General features: G+C 44.3%; 1 protein-coding gene across 1 annotated transcript in view; it reads left to right on the forward strand.

Moving 5' to 3' along the window:
* The window catches only part of Itpr1 (inositol 1,4,5-trisphosphate receptor type 1), a gene marked incomplete at its 5' end in the record, with an annotated part of 210,471 nt that overhangs the window by 96,010 nt on the left and 97,377 nt on the right, over positions 1–17,084 (forward strand). The window contains 2 exons of the mRNA XM_050124741.1: positions 4,462–4,594; positions 6,742–6,932. Of these exons, the coding sequence (XP_049980698.1) occupies positions 4,462–4,594; positions 6,742–6,932 (324 nt within the window). The remainder of the gene's footprint in view (positions 1–4,461; positions 4,595–6,741; positions 6,933–17,084) is intronic.

Genomic DNA, 17,084 nt, shown 5'->3' on the forward strand with positions numbered 1-17,084 from the left:
TTGTGAAGACTGTTATAGGGTTGTGGTCTTTTGTGTCATGGAAAATTTATTCCTGACATAAATGGGTAGCCTGAGCACCTTTGTTCTGTTCATACACCCTAACCCCTGCCCTGTCCCACTGTCCTCAGATTTTGCTCCATTTTCTTGCCTTGGTAGAGAAATGAGTTTTATGACCTCTCTAGCTAAGGGATAGTTTCTAGGACATCTGCGTTTGGGCCAGATTTGGACATGATGCCCCTTAACAGCCTATATCCCCTGCAGCTCACTGGCTAGGGTCACTTACATTTGCATCCTTTCCGGGTTTTGCCAGTTAGTGAAGAATTATCCTATATTTTAGAAGTAGCCAGCAAAACTACCCAGCCACCCTTAATGCCTGAAGCTTTTCCAGCATAAGAAAACAAAACAAAACAAAAATGGTATTAGAAACAGATGCAGCCCTCTTTTGCTAGGTACTGTATGTGTGATTTGTAAGTTAGTTCGTGTTCCCATGTCTTGGTTTCTTCCACTGTGAAATGGGAATGATACTAGTCCCCATCTCTTAGGACAGGAGCTGAGCTGCGCACAGGAAGCACGAAGCCCCGTGTCTCAGGTGTTTAAGGCAGTTTCATGTTGTAGTTTGAAACGCATAAGTGATTGTGTAGACAGAAAGGTTAGGAAAAGGGAGGTGTTTTTAAATTCAGATGCAGTCTTAAGTACTAAGATGTGACCTACTCAAGTCTAAGGGGTGACCTTGCCTAAAGGACGAGCGCTTTAGGTGCCTGGAACGTGGGAACCCAGCCACCTCCGTCTCCTTTGCAAGCGATGTATTGACTCTTGGGTCCCTTGTTCAGCATGTAGCTGGGTTCCCACACACCTCATTAGCCACTTCTCTGATAGAGGGGAACTCTGAGCTCAGGACTGATATATATATATATATGCCAGCTGTCATTATTTGAACCTGACACTTACTACAAATGAAACTTTCTTTGACTTTTCATTTTTCTCAGTCTTAGGTAATACTTATTATGTGTGAAGTTTCTTACCTGAAGACAAACACTGGGTATTTGTTTACTTGCTCTAGATGCAAAAACTGCAATGAGGAGCGGGGAGGAAAGTGTACCCCCACAGCTCAGTGCCAAAGCTGAAGTGACAATACTGGGGAAGTCGCTGTTTGCTCCCTTGCACTCAGATGCCATTATCCTGGTACATGGTGGACAACTTAGTGCTGTGGAGTAATTTATATCAAGATGATTAGGAAGGCTTTTCTCTGAAGATTTTAACTTGTCTTAAATTAAACCAATGGCACAGAAAAACACTAGAGATTTGCATAACTTTTAATAATGCTTATTCATGTCTTCTCCCTGTTCCTTTTTATCTAAAACCCTGTCTTTATTTTTTACAGAAAAAAGCAAAGCAACTTTATTTTTTAAGAATAAGCCAAAGCAATTCCTATTTGTTCTGTTCTTTCTATATATTTAAATTTCTCTGTGTGTGCACATCTACATGCACACACACACACACACACACACACACACACTGATGGTGAGATGAATATGTACCACAGACCTTATAATAAGAATGGGGAAAGTTCGTGGGTGGGATGTGTTCTACACCCTCCCCCAATAATGATCACATTTCATGATATTCTCCGATGGGGGAAAATGTACCATTTGATGCATCTGTTGCTATGGAAACTGCTAGGGGTTTTCTGTTGAGGAGAGGCAGAATGCAAATGTGCAGTCCCTCTGTATCCCTTGGGCATCCGGACTGCATCAACATGGACTTCCTGTGCAGAGCCCACATGTTCCCTTCTTCTTTACCTCCTGCCCGCTTAATCGCAAACAGACCCCAGTCTTGCCGTTTCCCTTCAAAACCAAGAGTTGCGAAGAGAACAACCCCTGGGAGGTGAAAGCCAGGTCCTCCTGGTCCAAAGTAGAATTGTTGTGTAAAGGCTCAGACGTGCATATTTGCCGACTGGCTCCCATCACTCATCTTTTGGTTTGACCACCCAGCTCTGCTGTCCTCCTGACTCTTCTCTTGATGGTGACACAGATGGTCTGAAAACAAGGTGACTGGTCTTAGGTCTCTTCACAGCTGAGAGGGGATTTAGTTAGCGGCTTCCGAACCTTTACTAAAGACCTATTTTACTCAGATCCTGTTCTTACTCAAACTAAGAATACTTAGACTAGAATCCGGCTATTTTAAAAATGGAGATTGTAAGCTCTCATTCAACGCAAACGTCACCTGCCTTTCCCATTTCTTTCTTAGTGGTTCTTCATGAATGTTTCTTTCACGTTTGTAATCTCCTGAAGTCAGCTTTTAAGTCCCCGGTTTCCTAGGGACTGCTTTGGAGAATGCCGATGTACTTGTCCAAGCCCATGGCATAGAGCACCTGTCAAGCTGTGTCTTTATGGCAAACCGGGGTTTTCTGAGCCGTGAAGAAACCTCAACTTAAACTTTTTCTCTCTGGCAAGCATTTTTTTTTTCAAAAATACTTTAAATATTGTAAGGGACTTCCTCGCTGGACACAGTCTTGGCATCATGAGTTTTCTGTCGGTCCAGGTAGGAAATAGCTCTCATAAGCTGACCCTAGGAAATGCTCTCCATTCGGGAGAGGAATGGAGAAGGGAGGTTTCGGGTTTTGTTTTTGTTTTTTCCCCCCATTTCCTGCAATTTCATTTTAAAATAAGTAGCAAGCTTTCAGCACCTTCTCTTGTTGGTTTACTTCATCCACTGTGCCCCTCTGGGCTCAGGCTACCAGCATCAATTAACAAAGGAGATGAACAAGGCAGTGTAGCTCTGCTGCTTGGTAGACCTTGACAGTTGGCAGGATCCAGGCTTTCTGCCTTTTCCCTTTCACCCTGGCTGCCTGCTTCCCCCAAGGACACCACCCTCCTGGTCTGTTCCCTCCCTGCTTGGTCGTTTCTCACACACCCCTCCCTAAAGTCTCCAGACCTATTCTCAGCACTTCTTAACAAATCACTTTAAATTCTACTGACTCATGCTTCAGTTCCAGGTCTCCTCCGAACTCTTGATGCTATTTTAGAGACCTGCTAGTTCTCAGCACCTCCCTCTGCTAGACTCCCCACTTAGCTCTCTTTTGCTGTCCTGGGGGGACTCCAGACCTTACTACTTTGCCCCTGGGAAAGAGATGAATTGGTGGTCCAGGACTCCCTCAGGACTGGGATGGGAAAGGTGTGAGCTGAGAATAAACTCTACTCCTGTGTGACTCGTTCAAGCACCCCGGTGCTATGAAACGAATCATATTGCTTCTGTTGGAATTGTAAAAAAAAAAAAAAGATGATTATGTCCACTCTCCAGGATTCCATTGCTGTTTATATTTTTAAAGCTTTTTATTAGGTAAACTTGACATGCGTACTAAAGGAGCTGGAAGAGTTTGGGCAGCTTCTGTCTATAACTCAGCTTCAGCTCTCAGCTCCCATTCAGCCTTACCTCTTTTATCTCTTCCCCATTTCTCTTTTCTCCTGTCTTATATTTAAGTAAATCCAGGGGTTGTTTTATCCATATTGCCGATTTGTGATCAGCATTTTTGAAATCTCCCACTTGTCTGGTGTTTCCTGATCTTCCCAAGGCTGTGACCCTTTAATACAGTTCCTCATGTTATGGTGACCCCAACCATAGAATTATTTTCATTGCTCCTTCATAACTGTAATTTTGCTACTGTTATGAATTGTAATGTAAATCATCTGTGTTTTATGGTGGTCTACTATTATCCCTGTGAAAAGGTTGTTTGACAGTCCCCCAAAGGGGTCGAGACCCACAGGTTAAGAATGGCCACCTATTTCCTCTAGTGTTGTTTTGTCTTCACCATTTGTCCCCATCTGCCATCTTTGTAAGAAAGACTTTCTGTCAACTACCATATCAACTTAAACTCTTACTATAATATCTTACTATTTTCTTGGCCAGGCATAATGCCGCACATCTGTAATCCCAGCACATGGCAAGTAGAGACAGAAGAACCCAGAATTCAAGATAATTCTCAGCTCTGTAGTGAGTTTAAGGCCAGCCCTCAAAACAGTTTTCCCCTTCTCCAGGTCTTTGGGATAAACCCCATGCCTTGAGTAACATTTTTATACTGCTTTGTGGAAGCTGACCTGTAAAAGTTGCAGTTTGTCCAAATTTTATCAGCTTAACCCAAAGGGCTTTCCATTTTTGTTGTTGTTGTTGTTAGTTGCCCTTCAGAATTACTGTTCTGTCTTTATCTTTATCCTTGTGCGAGGCTACTTCAAAATTTAGTAGTCTAGAGTACCACCAGTTTTTCAAAATAAAAATAAAGCCTCTTATCTTCCCTAAGAAAATAGTTGAAGTTGACTTCAAAGTTTTTTTTAAATAATTTTTATTCATTGTTTTCCCCCACTGAGTAAAACTGGGTCAGTTATATGTGTTTTTTTTATTTAAATATTAGTCGCTCAATTATGCTTTAAGTTTGTGATCTGATTTCATTATCCTGTTTGAATTAAGGGTGAGGCACTCAGGCAAATTTTGGTCAACCGTTACTATGGAAACATCAGACCTTCAGGAAGAAGAGAGAGCCTCACGAGCTTTGGCAATGGCCCACTGTCACCAGGAGGACCCAGCAAGCCTGGGGGAGGAGGTAGGCTATGTGCTCTGCTAATGAGTGTCATGTGTGAATTGAGCATGTTCACATGTAGCTGTCTGCTTTTGCCTGACAACTTGAAACTTAGATGTATTTGTATTAGCAGGGCTTTTTTTTTTTGTTTTGGTTTTGTTTTGTTTATTTTTGTTTTTGTTTTGCACCTTCTTTTTATCTTTGGCCAACCATCAGTTTGCTGCATGAACAACTTCCCCTATAAGACAGTATTTCCCTACATCCCTACATGTATGTTTTGCTACATCTTTTGTCTCCCGTTTTCCATGCAGTGACACTCTTGGAATACTAGGATGGTGCCGTGAACTAGATTTCACTGTCCCGTGTCCTGTGCTTATGAGCAGCTGTATTTACTCATTAAGGGAAGAGGCTACTGGCAGCCAGAGTGATGACAGTTAGCCTTTATTGTGCCTACTGAATGCCATGAGGGCTTGTCCAAAGACTCTTCAAGTTACCCATTTACATGACGATTACTATTTTTAGCACGCTTTAACAAGGGAGTGGAAACTTGTTTCAAAGATATATAAAATTGTGTTCATGCACTCATAGGAGTTGACCAAAAATTTTTTAAAAATACAAGTAAAAGCATTTAAAAACAAATCTTTAAAGGTGGTGGAAGTTATTTTAGGCACACTAGCAGGTAAAAGTTATAAACGTTTTGAGCTTCATGGCAAATTTTACCTAGTTTAGGATTTTCGTGGAACCAGTAGCCCAGTGTTCAAGACACAAAAGCAGGTTGTTGAGGCATAATCTTGGAGCTGTGGTTGTGGGACAGCTTCTTTCAGATTCTTAGAAAGTTCCGTGCAAAACATAAAAATCATAATGTTTGGGCATAAGGAATGGCTCTGCAGTTAAAAGCACTTGTTAAACTTGTAGAGGACCCAACACTCACGGCGATCACAACCATCTGTAATTTCAGTTGCAGGGGATCCAGTGTACTCTTCAAACATCTAAAAGCACAGGTCACTCGTGTGGTGTGCCTCAGTACATGCAGGCAAATTATTCATGCACATAAAATAAAACACATCTAAATTTTATTTTATAGTCCTAGTATTGAATATACTCATTCTAGCAGCTTATAGAGAGGGTGTTTGACTTTCCTACTTGATGAAGACTTGACGTTTGTCTGCCTGGTTCAATGAGCTTTGCAGGCTTCAGTGAAAGTGTAGTTCTTGGCCATCTCGGAAATGAAATTCAGCTTTTCAAACTCCAAATATACCATGATTCTCTCAGAAACATTTCTCATGCAACAGCTCAAAACTGTTTCTCTTTATTTTCTGATGTGTGTTGTTTGACAGATGCATGAGGAAATCGGGAGGCATCGCGATGGAGATGCATCAGTGCGGGCTGCCTTAAATAGCTATGGCAGATGTTCCGCAGATATTGGGGCTGATGTGAGAGCAGCGAATTGTGTTGACCTATGTAGGGAAACTGATGACTTTTGCATTCTGAAATTACTCACTCAGACCATTCTTCTGTTTTATTGTTTCGGTTATTGCTAATAAGAATTGAAGGCATGTTCTTAAATACGGACTTTCCAAAAATGACCAGAAACCATCCCACTGAGTGACATAAACCCTTTCCTCTCCACTGTATTCATCCTGTCTAAAGAGCTGTGGAGATGGGGGACTGCATTCATTTTGTTCACAGCACACCACACCCCCACTGTCTCCAGTTCTTGCCTTCATAGCAAGCACTGCCTTAACACTTGTTGCAGGAATGCTCAATGTGAAAGGATTAGTTTGTTTGAACGAGGGCTGGTGGGGATTGTGGTAGGGGATGCTTTTCTAGGAGTCTAAGAGAGGTTTCCTTTTGATTTGACTCTTAATAATTACACCCCAAGACATTGTATTTTAAGAGACCATATTGGCTGAATGGCTTTGGGTCACTCGATGAAAATGTATCATTTTCCTTCATCTCATCTGCCTGAATTCAGTACCATCTTTGCCACTTGCAAGTCCAAAGACAAGCGCCTGTACCTTTCTGTAATAATGAGCTTGCTGAGAGGGTTAAAGGAAATAATGTGACTATTTGGAGCTTCCTTTACAGCTCCCAGGTCGGTGATTAGTGAATATGCAAAAATGCCAATTGTTCCCTGTGTCCTTAGTAAGAGCAATGTTCTGTCTTTCCAGGGGGAGGGCCTGGATCCAGCTCCACGAGCAGGGGTGAGATGAGCCTGGCTGAGGTTCAGTGTCACCTCGACAAGGAGGGAGCCTCCAATCTGGTCATCGACCTCATAATGAACGCATCCAGTGACCGAGTGTTCCATGAGAGCATTCTCCTGGCCATTGCGCTTCTGGAAGGAGGCAACACCACCATCCAGGTAGGAGGGCAGATAGTGCTGCACCCCAGTTCTGAGGACCAGGTCCCCAGGAGGTGCAGAGACGTGGTCTCATGAGGCAGAGACCATTTTTCTCATACTGTGATTATTTTGTCTTTGGAACTATAGTTTCAAATTATAAGATGCGTTTGAAAATGGAATAGGCATGCCATCCATAATGTGTTGTCAGATGACTGGCTAAAGTCTGTCTAGTCTCTACTCAGGAATATAGATGTTCTCATCATTAAACGGGCAGAGGGTGTTGAGACACAGTGCTATTTAGAAGCACTAAAACTTTTACCTATCTGTTGACTCTGTGACTACTGTTAACTGAAAGATCAATGAAAGCAAATGACTAATGGGGAAGAGATCCAGGCCAGATTAGTTAGTCAGAGATGAATAAATGGATTTTTTTGTTAGTTAAGTATGATACAAATTCTTAAATAATATTTAAAATAATGTATTATTAAAAATATTTAAACAATATTAATTTTTGCACTGTCCTTAAAGAGACTTTAAAAAAAAGATTTACTTACTTTTCGATCCTTTTGAAATGGAGTTAAGGCACTTGGGAGCCACCTTTTGTGAGTGCTACACCTGGGTCACCCGTAAAAGTTGTAAGCTTTCTTCTCTCTCCAGCCCCAAAGAGTCTATTTAAAGGAATTTTAATTTAATTATTATATGTATATAACAATTTTTACATATATGTAGCTTTTTCTTTCGTTTTTCTTTCTTTTTTAGATAGGCTCTTGTTATGTTGGTCAGGCTGACCCTGACCTCCTGGCTTCAGACCGGTCTTCTGCCTCAGCTTCCCTCGTAGTAGGATTACAGGCACAACTAGGCTACCATGCTGGACTAGAAATGCCAGTTAAAATGATTCCTTTTGTTTTAAGAGTTGTTTGTGTGGTCATGAGATGTGTGTCTCCATGAATCCTAGGCTGGCCTGGAAATCACTGTGTAGACTAGCTGGCCTCAGCCCTCTGATGATCCTCCGGACTCTGCCTCCTGAGTTCTGAGCCCTTTAACTATTTTTACAATTTCATTCTGCTTGAGTTTTTCTTTTGCTGCGAGCTCCCTGAATAAGACTTTCTTTGGATGTATGCATCTGTGAGCATATATACACATGTACATTTTGATCCAAACTTTGTTCAGATTAATCCATGTAATAGAAGATTTTCCCATGTCTATATTTGACCTGACGTACTCTTGGCCTTACATTTAAATTGAGAACTTGTACTATTGAAGTCTCAGCTCTTCTTGCATCAGAAAAGGGTGTTTCTTCCTGAGGATAGATGTGACCTGGGCTAGGACACTTGACGTAGCCAACACAGCACGTGTTAGACTTCGGCCCCTGCTCATTCTTCCAGCCTGGAACCCTGTGCCTTGCATAACCTACTTCAGGGGCCCTTCTTTCTGCCCTCCAATCCCTACTTGACCCAGCATACACTTTGAAGTTCCTTATTATGCACAGAGATTTGTGGCAATAAGTTACTCACCCGTGCCGGTAGCAAAGTCTACTGTTTGTCTGAGCCGTCACATGTGCACATGAGTCATGTTCTATTGACTGCTGTTGAGTTCTCTCTGGGAATGAGAACGGCTGGATTAGTGGGTCCTTCGCCTTGATGGGATCCACTTTCCCTCAACTGCTTGATTCACAGTAACAGGTCCCTGCATTGGGACGGTAGCCATGCTAAAATGCTCCTTGTCTTAGATCGCCTGGGACCAGACAAGTTCATCTAAATGCCCACGTGGCCAGACAAATGTTCTGCCAATTGAGCTGTAAGCCATGCTACCTCCACATGTGTTTTAAAAGGCTTCACTAGCTGAAGAAATCTAAGAATTTCTGAAGTCATTTTCAAAAAAACAATGAAAATGTTTAGCAAGGATGCAGGAGATATATATATCCATATAGGAAGCTACGTGTCAACAACAGAGCTTATGGGAATTCCCATAAGCTCTGTTGTTGACAGAGGTATATAAGGAGATATTTCTATCTCTAGATAGATAGATAGATAGATAGATAGATAGATAGATAGATAGATAGATAGATAGATAGATCGATCGATCAATTAATATAAGGAGTTAAAGGGTTTGTAAAACGTTTTCTGGTGACCTGTGTTTTGAAGAATGGGCATAGCTTTTCCTGCAAGAGAAAATCTAAATATAGGGCCTGCAACGTAGGGAGACTTTGGCACACCTGGGTGACAAAACCCAGAGGGACCTGAGCAAGGGATAGGTCTTCAAGACTGAAAAACACTGTGCAGGAGAGGGTACAAGGTGTAGATGAGAGTTGGGATTTATATGAGGAGCAATGTAGCCCTCTAAGGAAGCTCAAGACTGTCATTTAAGGCTCTAAATCCATCAGCAGAGGACAGATAAACTGAAGGAAGAAAGAGACATTCAAAAATTAAAAATTAATTTGCTGACTGGGCATAGTGGTGTCTAACATGTGGGAGGCAAGGGCAGGCAGAACTCTGTGAGTTCAAGGGCTGCCTGGTTTATAGAATGTAGGCGGAGGCTGCTCTTTTGTTTCTCTGCTGCCCAGATCCGAATAATCACACAGAAACTATATTAATTACAACACTGCTTGGCCTATAAGCTCAAGCATCTTATTAAGTAACTCATATCTTAAATTAACCCATTTCTATTAATCTATGTATCACCCCAAGGCTTGTGGTTTTCGGTAAGGTTCTCCAGCATCTGTCTCCTTCGGCAGCTATATGGTGTCTCCCTGATTAAGCCTTCTTTTATCCTCTATCTCTGCTTGGAATTCCCGCCTTGCTCTTTTTTGTGCTGACATAAGCCCAAAGCAAATTCATTATTAACCAATGGTAATAAAACACATTCACAGCATACAGAAGGGAATTCCCACATCAGTTCCAGGACCCTGTCTTAAAACAACAACAAAAGTCAATTTGCTCTAATCCCAGCATGTGGGAAATAGATGCAGGAGGATGGTGAATTCAAAGCCAACCTCTCCTACATAGAAAGTTTAAGGCCGTAGGACCTGTCTCGGTGAAAAACACATGCTAATATGTCTCAGTGGTCAAGCACTTAACACACATACGTAAGGCCCTGGATTCAGTCCCCATCACTGAGGGGGAAAACAGGACACAAATTTGCAAAGTTGCAAATATGCAGAATTTACAAGTCTACTCTCCTAGACGAGAGCTGATATAGGTAATGAAACTGCAGTCTGTATGATATCTATGAAAAGTCTGATTTTACCTGTTCTTGCCCAGAAACAAAAATAAATATGTGAGTAAGGCCATGGTTAGATGGGCGGGTTTTCTTCACTGGAGTAAGTCATTCACTGCCTATACAGACCTCACAATATCATGTTGTTTACCGTAAGTATGCACAGTGAAGTCTGTTCATTTTAAAGGTAAAATAGCAGTGACGTATGGCCAAGGTGGTAAACACTCTACCTCTTGGTGACTCTCTGATAGCAGCAGAACTAGCTCGGGGGAGGATTTCTTGGGTGCTAGAGAGGAATCGATACCAGTGGGTGAAGCTGATACCATCTGCTGAGGCCAGGCCTGGTCTCACAGGCACTTGAGTCCATGCTGGCTAACTGGCTGTAGGACGTGGGAGGACAGAAGTCCCTGCTGTCTCTGGAGGCTTCCCGTCCTTGGGATGAGTAGCTGCTCTGAGCCACCACTGGTGAGGAAATAAAGGAAGCCTGGGGCGGCTCACAGGGCTGAGGCTGCCAGCTCCGAGGCTCACTGCTGAGGTGGAATCTGGAGGTTCTGGCAAGCTGCCCTGTTTTTCACAGCATACCCCTGACAGTGGCGGCTAGGCAGACAGAAGCTGTTTTTCCTTCCAGTTCTTTATCTTATGCAGTAATTATGAATATTAGTTCCATGTTTTCACACACTCATGACTCACACACTTTGGCTAAAGATGAGGTGCTGCAACAGAGTCCTGGTCAGCCACTTGGGGTAGAACCACTTTCTTTCCTGCCTCTCCAAGGATCCAGGACGCCGATGAGTGAAGGGCTCGGGTGTGGGTAACCTGTAGGCTTCGTGCCAGCATACAAGGACATAGCCTTCGGTCTCCTGCTCCCTCCACCCCATCCCCTCCTACGACCTCTAGGGGCCCAGCCTGGTCCACTACATGGAATCAGGCCTATGGTTCCAGGAATTGTTCTTCTAGTATGGAGTTGACTGGGGAGCTCACTCTCCCCTCCCCCCTTTACCCAAAACTTCTCTTTTCTCTTGAGAAAATGATGTCGAACTCGGGTTGCATCTAGGGCCAGCTGAGGACAGGAACCCTAAAGCCCTAGGGAGGGTGATTCAGAGTTTGGTCCTGCTGTAAAGAAACTGGTTCAAAGTAGTAAACGTCCAGCTGGGAGGCGAGTCTGGCTAAGACTGAAGGGGCAGCTATTAATGATTGCTGAAACAAACGCCGAGGTCCATGAAAGACAGGGTCACCCTAACTGGAACTCACTGCCCATTACCACTTCCTGCTCAGCGTGACGTGCACGTTCTCATGAAAGGACGGCAGTCTGTGGTCAGGTGGGTTTTCTGAGCATTGCTTTTGCCAGTGACAGATTGCAGGCAGGATGGAGGGAAGCGGGCTGGGCTGTGTGCTCTAGAGTCACACATGGTCTGTCTGGAGCCGGGTTTAATGCACCGCGGCACCTCCTCCAAGGGTCTCTCCTGCCTGCATTACATCAACAAGCAAAATGAAAGCAGCTTTCGAATCCAGTATTGTGTGAGGTTCGAAAGTCTCTCCCTCAGTCCCTGTTCCCCTGTTCACCAAGTAAGAGACTGGCAGGGACATCTGGTGTTCCTCGGAGCTTTCAATCAAGACTTTGCTGTTTGTAAAACAGTATTAAGTATTTCCCCAGGAAGTGCACTCCTGGAGTCATCTTAAGTGGTGAAAACAATTATTAGGAAGAATAATGATTGGACAAATCAGCCATAGTGCATCCATGTGGCAGGAACTCACCCGTGCCAATGGGCTAAGCTGGCAATGGGTCAGTAGCCTGGGTACGCACATGGTAGACTGAGAGAAAGACCGCACTGCCCAGACAGTGACATGCTGTAAGTTTTGTTTATATGATTCTTTGGAAGGACAAGGGTAGTAATAGGGAACAGATCAGCCCTCATTACGGTCAGGAACAACAGGAGAATTTGGTCAAGCCCAAGGGAATATTTGAGGCATGGAAGTATTGTTCTACTTTTACTGGGAGTCACAAAATTGGATATGTGTGTGAAAATCTATCCAACTGAATACCAAAAGAGTCAGTTTGGTATTGTATGACAGTTGTTAAAATTAAGAAAAGTGTTAAAATATGGGTCTTGGAGAAGCAGCTACAGCTAGCTAGCAGCCAGTTTGGTGTTCTTGGCGGTTCACTCTGTAGCCTTCCTTTTCATTGACAATATCTTGTTTAAGACTCCCAGTTCTGCCAGGAGGTGATGGCTCACACCTTTAATCCCAGCATTTGGAAGGCAGAGGCAGGCGGATGGATCTCTTGTGAGTTTGAGGCCAACCTGGTCTACAGAGTGAGTTCCAGGAGAAACCCTGTTTTGAAAAACTTAAAAAAGAAAAGACTCCCAGTTTCCTGTGAGGTATGCACACATGAACATCCGTACTGTAAGTCAGAGCTACAGAGCCAAGCCTCCCATACCAGCCATCTTTGCTATCTATCATGAGTAACCCCTTCAAGTCTTCAGAGTCATTTGATACGAGTCGCATGCCTCTATGGGCTGAAGCTCAGCTAGGTGGCTCTTTCACTCCATGTGGCCTTGGCTGGGCTGCACTCTTCAGGAGAGTCAGAGTCACTGTCATGGCCGCATGTTGGGCTATGGCAGCTGCTGGTGGTTCTCCAGCTAAAGCGGGCCAGTACTGGTTCTCTCTGTGGGTGAGGCTTCCTACACCATGGTGGCTGGGTTTTTAGAGAAGTATTCAAAGCAACAGAAGCTGTCCATCCTTTTTTCACTCTGATCTTGATTTTTATTTTTAAGTATGTGTGTAATTGTGTGACTCTGTGTGTGGGTCTGAGCCTGTGGAGTCCAGAAAGTGGTGCACGTGAGACTCCAGACTTGGAGTCCTGGGTTCCAGATCTGGCCCTCTCGAAGATCAGGGAGTACTCTTATCCAGTGAAGCATTGCTGTAGCTTTCCTCCCTCTACCACCACCACCCTGCTGCCTTGCCTGTCTACCATATTCTGTCCATGAGCCAGCACAGTTGCAAAAGGACTCAGGCTGCCATTGAGAGGAAAAGGGAGAGGGCAATGTTGGGCCACCCTTGGGAATCCGCTCATCCTCACTCAGTTACCGTTGACTGTGGCGTTCCAGCACCTGTCAGTCAAAGCCATGAACTGGCAGGGCCAGGAAAGGACGGCCCTCTTGTCTCGGGAAGTGAATGTAGTTTTTCTTTGGAAGTGCAGTTCATTTTTTGCAAAAAGTGTTGACACACATCCACTCCCTTTGGATGAAGTATGAAAATTCAGTCCCGTCTTGAGGATCGGGTCACTGGGGACTGTAGCTCTCCAGAAGTCCTGGATTATAATTGGCCAGACTGTCAAAAGATTCAGTTAGTAGGAAACCAGACCTAATGACAGGGCCACACTTGCTGAGCGCTCTTGTCCTGAAATATCCCCCACCCTGCCCATCTCCCACCCCGTCATTGATCTGTCATCACCTGGAGCCTTGAGAAGTACTGGAGGCCAAAGTCAGTCCGTTTCCTAGTGTGGCATAATGGACTCGGAGGAGCCCTGTCCCCAAGGCTTCCAGAATCTTCTTTCTCTTCCGCAGCTTCTCCAATGGTGGTAACTCTCCTGCCTGGGGCTTTCAAAACATCTGTTCCCAGGAACATGGAGATGGTGCCACAGCCCTTAGGCTCTCTGGATGGGTGACACACTTGTCAGGCAGTGGGAGATCAGGCTTAGCTTGAAGAACACTTCCTGCTACTTTGTCCCCCGCTCCAGTGCCAGCCCCCAGAAGAAATATTTCCTTTCTGCTTGATGTTTTGTCGCAAGTGGGAAACTATAAAATAAGCATTTGCTTATGAATTAATTTCTGGCACACACACAGCGCTCAGTAAGCCTCATGGCGCTGTATATCCGTCCTTCAAGTCCTTGCCAACTCCTGTGTTCCTTCCTCCAAAGATGTTCCCACCAGCCCCAGGGGGAAGTTCCCTTTGCTTCCTCTTCCCTGCAGAGGACGGGATTGTCCTTACCTGGAATGTGGAGGAGGAAAATCTGTCTCTGAACATATATGGCTTTTTTAATGTTAATACAGATGTTTGGGGGAGATATATGCTAACCTGACTGTTGAGCATTCCATAGCAAACTAAGAGAATAATCTTTTTTTAAATGTTTCCCCCTCTTGGAGTACTTGCTTCCAATTGCAGAAACACAGTGATTTTCATGTATCAAGTGGCTGCCCACGTCTATTCCTCTGCCAAGGTCTAGGTTACAGACACACCCAGTGAGAGCTTTTCCTTCTGCACGTACGCAGCTAGAGATGGAAAATGTGAGATGCGCACTCAGTGTAGAAACTCGGCTGTGCTCCTCTGAGAAAAGAGAGTTCCCTAATTCGTGGGGCCTTTCCCCCACCACTCTTGTTCTTTCTGGAGGTTGGGCTAAGAAATGGGTCCCAGCCAGTTTTGGCTATGACATTACACCCGTTCCCAACCGATCACTGCTGAGCACGGTATGGGAGGCACACATTTCTTTGGCTGCCTGTGACCCCCACATCTTAGAGAGCTGCAGGTAGATAGGGTATTTGATTCTCTGGCACCAAAGGGAAGGCCAGCTTGTGAGATCTGCCTCAGTTTGACAGGGCAGTCACCCTGAGGAGGAGGAAAGATTGGTATGTGAGCAAGTTATGTAAATGGGTGTTGTTTTTGGCAGGGAAGCTAAAAATGAGTCACTTTCAAGTGGTGTTTTCTAACCTCAGGTTTTATCCATGTGGGAAATAAGTGAGCTAGCCCAAAGTCTAGACAGTTCTCCCACCAGCACCTAGGGATTTACGGTTGTTGCCATTAAGAACTGATAAAGGCGGTCTGACATTTCTAGGAGACACCCCCACCTCCTGGGCAGCGTCTGCCAGTCAAAATTGAGGGGTCTAAACAGTGAGGCCTCCACACTTGCCAGAAAAACACATCTAGGGTCCATCCCCGAGTCCTGACCCTCCTTGGAGAATTGATGCATAAATGGTCAGAGATCTGGGAGAGAGCCTTGACAGGGAGCCCCACCATATGGAGGCCTTTGACTTCCATGACATTGGAATCTGAGCTTTGACCTTGTCATCCTTGAGTAACTTTGACTTTGAAACTCAGTTTCTCTTTGGTAATGGGGGTTAGAAAACAAAGTCTGTTGTGGAACTCTCCAGAAGATTAAACAACGAGCAAGGGGGTAAGATGCTTGGCCCAAGGGATCTTCCTAGCCCTTCTCTGCCTGGTTGCTTGCCTTGAGAGCAAGCTGGTTACAGGTGCTGCCTCTCAGGGTGCCTGCTGAGTCATAGAAAGTGCTTTGTGGAGCAGTCAGCTCCTGCAAAGCTCTTGCTCTGTGTGGATATTTGTTTTTATTCATTCATAAAATGTCTTGTTATGTAAAGACAGACTTTGTTCACTGGCATTGATTTCTGTCAAGATTTCCTCTGTTTTGTTTTGTTTGTTTACTTTTGTGAAGTGGTTTGTCACCCAGAAAGACTTGTGGAGTGTGCTGTTTTTCCCTATTGTCACACTCAGTCTATCTAAACCTTTCTGGGTGTGTATTTGATTTTGGACATCCGGAAAGTTAGGAAGTGTGATCGCCTTTGATGTATCACTTCTTACACTGGTAGCCATGCTGGATGAAGTAGAAGGCAGAGGGCAACCCGGTCGATTTTTCTGGTGCACTGTGCTCCTGACTTAGCCTGTCCTCTTCCCTGCCTCCAGTGCTTTGAGTTTTGAGTATATTGTCCTCCTGTCCCTCTCCAGGAAACTAGGCTGTCATTGAGCAAAGGTCCTTTGGATTACTGATCTAAATCTGAGTCTCATAGTAGGTCGTAATTCAAAAGTAGTTACTGTAGGGGCTAGGAGGTAGCTCAGTGGATATGGACAGGCATGAGAGCCCAAATTCTCATGTGCATGTAGTCACACGTGCTCCTGTTAGCTTAGCTAGCATGATGAGTGCCAGGAGCAGGCATTTTTCCGAGGCTTGTTCACCAAGTCTCATTCTAGGTTTAAAGAGAGACTGTCAAAGGATTAAAGTAGAGATTGATTGAAAAGGATACCTAATGCCGTTCCCCAGCTTCCATGTGTGTACAAAACACACAGTAGTTACCATACTTGGGCACATCAAACTGAGCTAAGTTCCTGGCAAAGGAAAATGTTAATTCTCAGAGTTCTGACGTTAGTGGATCTGCCCAAGGGACAACCTGGTAGTGCATGGGCCTAAAAGGACCCGGTTTTGCAGCTCAAGGCAAGACACTGCTGTAGGAATCCCAGCTTCATTCATCCAAGACTGACAGTTGTTATTGTCATGGGTAGATCCAGGGAGCAGGGAAAATCCGATATTCTTTCCTCAGCAGCAAAGTTGACACTACAAACAGAAGTAGACTTTGATGTTATATATCAGCTCTTCCGGCCATCCGCAAAGAAAACTAAAATTGTTGGGAAGAAAACACAAGGAGCAGAGTTCTAATTTCCTTCTCTCCTGTAAAACCTATAGGCAGGTTCCAAGGGCAGATAGCTCTGAAGGAGTGCTCAAATTTTGCAGTCTCTGCAAGTATACAGGGAAGGAAATAAAAATGTCAGAGAAGGGGTTGGAGAGCTGCCTCAAAGGTTAAGAACACTGGCTACTCTTCCAGAGGATGGTTTGGTTTTCTGCACCCACATGACAGCTACCAACCATCTGTAACTCCACCTCCAGATGTTCTGACACCCTCTTCTGGTCTCTGTGATCACTGCACACATGTGGTGCACAGAGTTACAAGCGTACAAAGCATCTACACACATAAAATAAAAAATAAAGATGAAAAAGGTATCAGAGAATTCTTGAATCATTTATAAGGTGGGCCTCTCCAGAACCCACAGTGGTCAACTTTTCTCCCCTCTATATCTCCCTTCACTTCTAGGTCCGTACTCCTCTACACTTGTCCTTGTGACTTCTAAATATAGAATACAAGCAGACACCAGATTCTCCTTCTCATGATGGCA

This window comes from Alexandromys fortis, unplaced genomic scaffold (genome assembly GCF_014885135.2).
Source record: "Alexandromys fortis isolate MF-2015 unplaced genomic scaffold, M_Fortis_MF-2015_v1.1 scaffold_234, whole genome shotgun sequence".
NCBI lineage: Eukaryota > Metazoa > Chordata > Mammalia > Rodentia > Cricetidae > Alexandromys > Alexandromys fortis.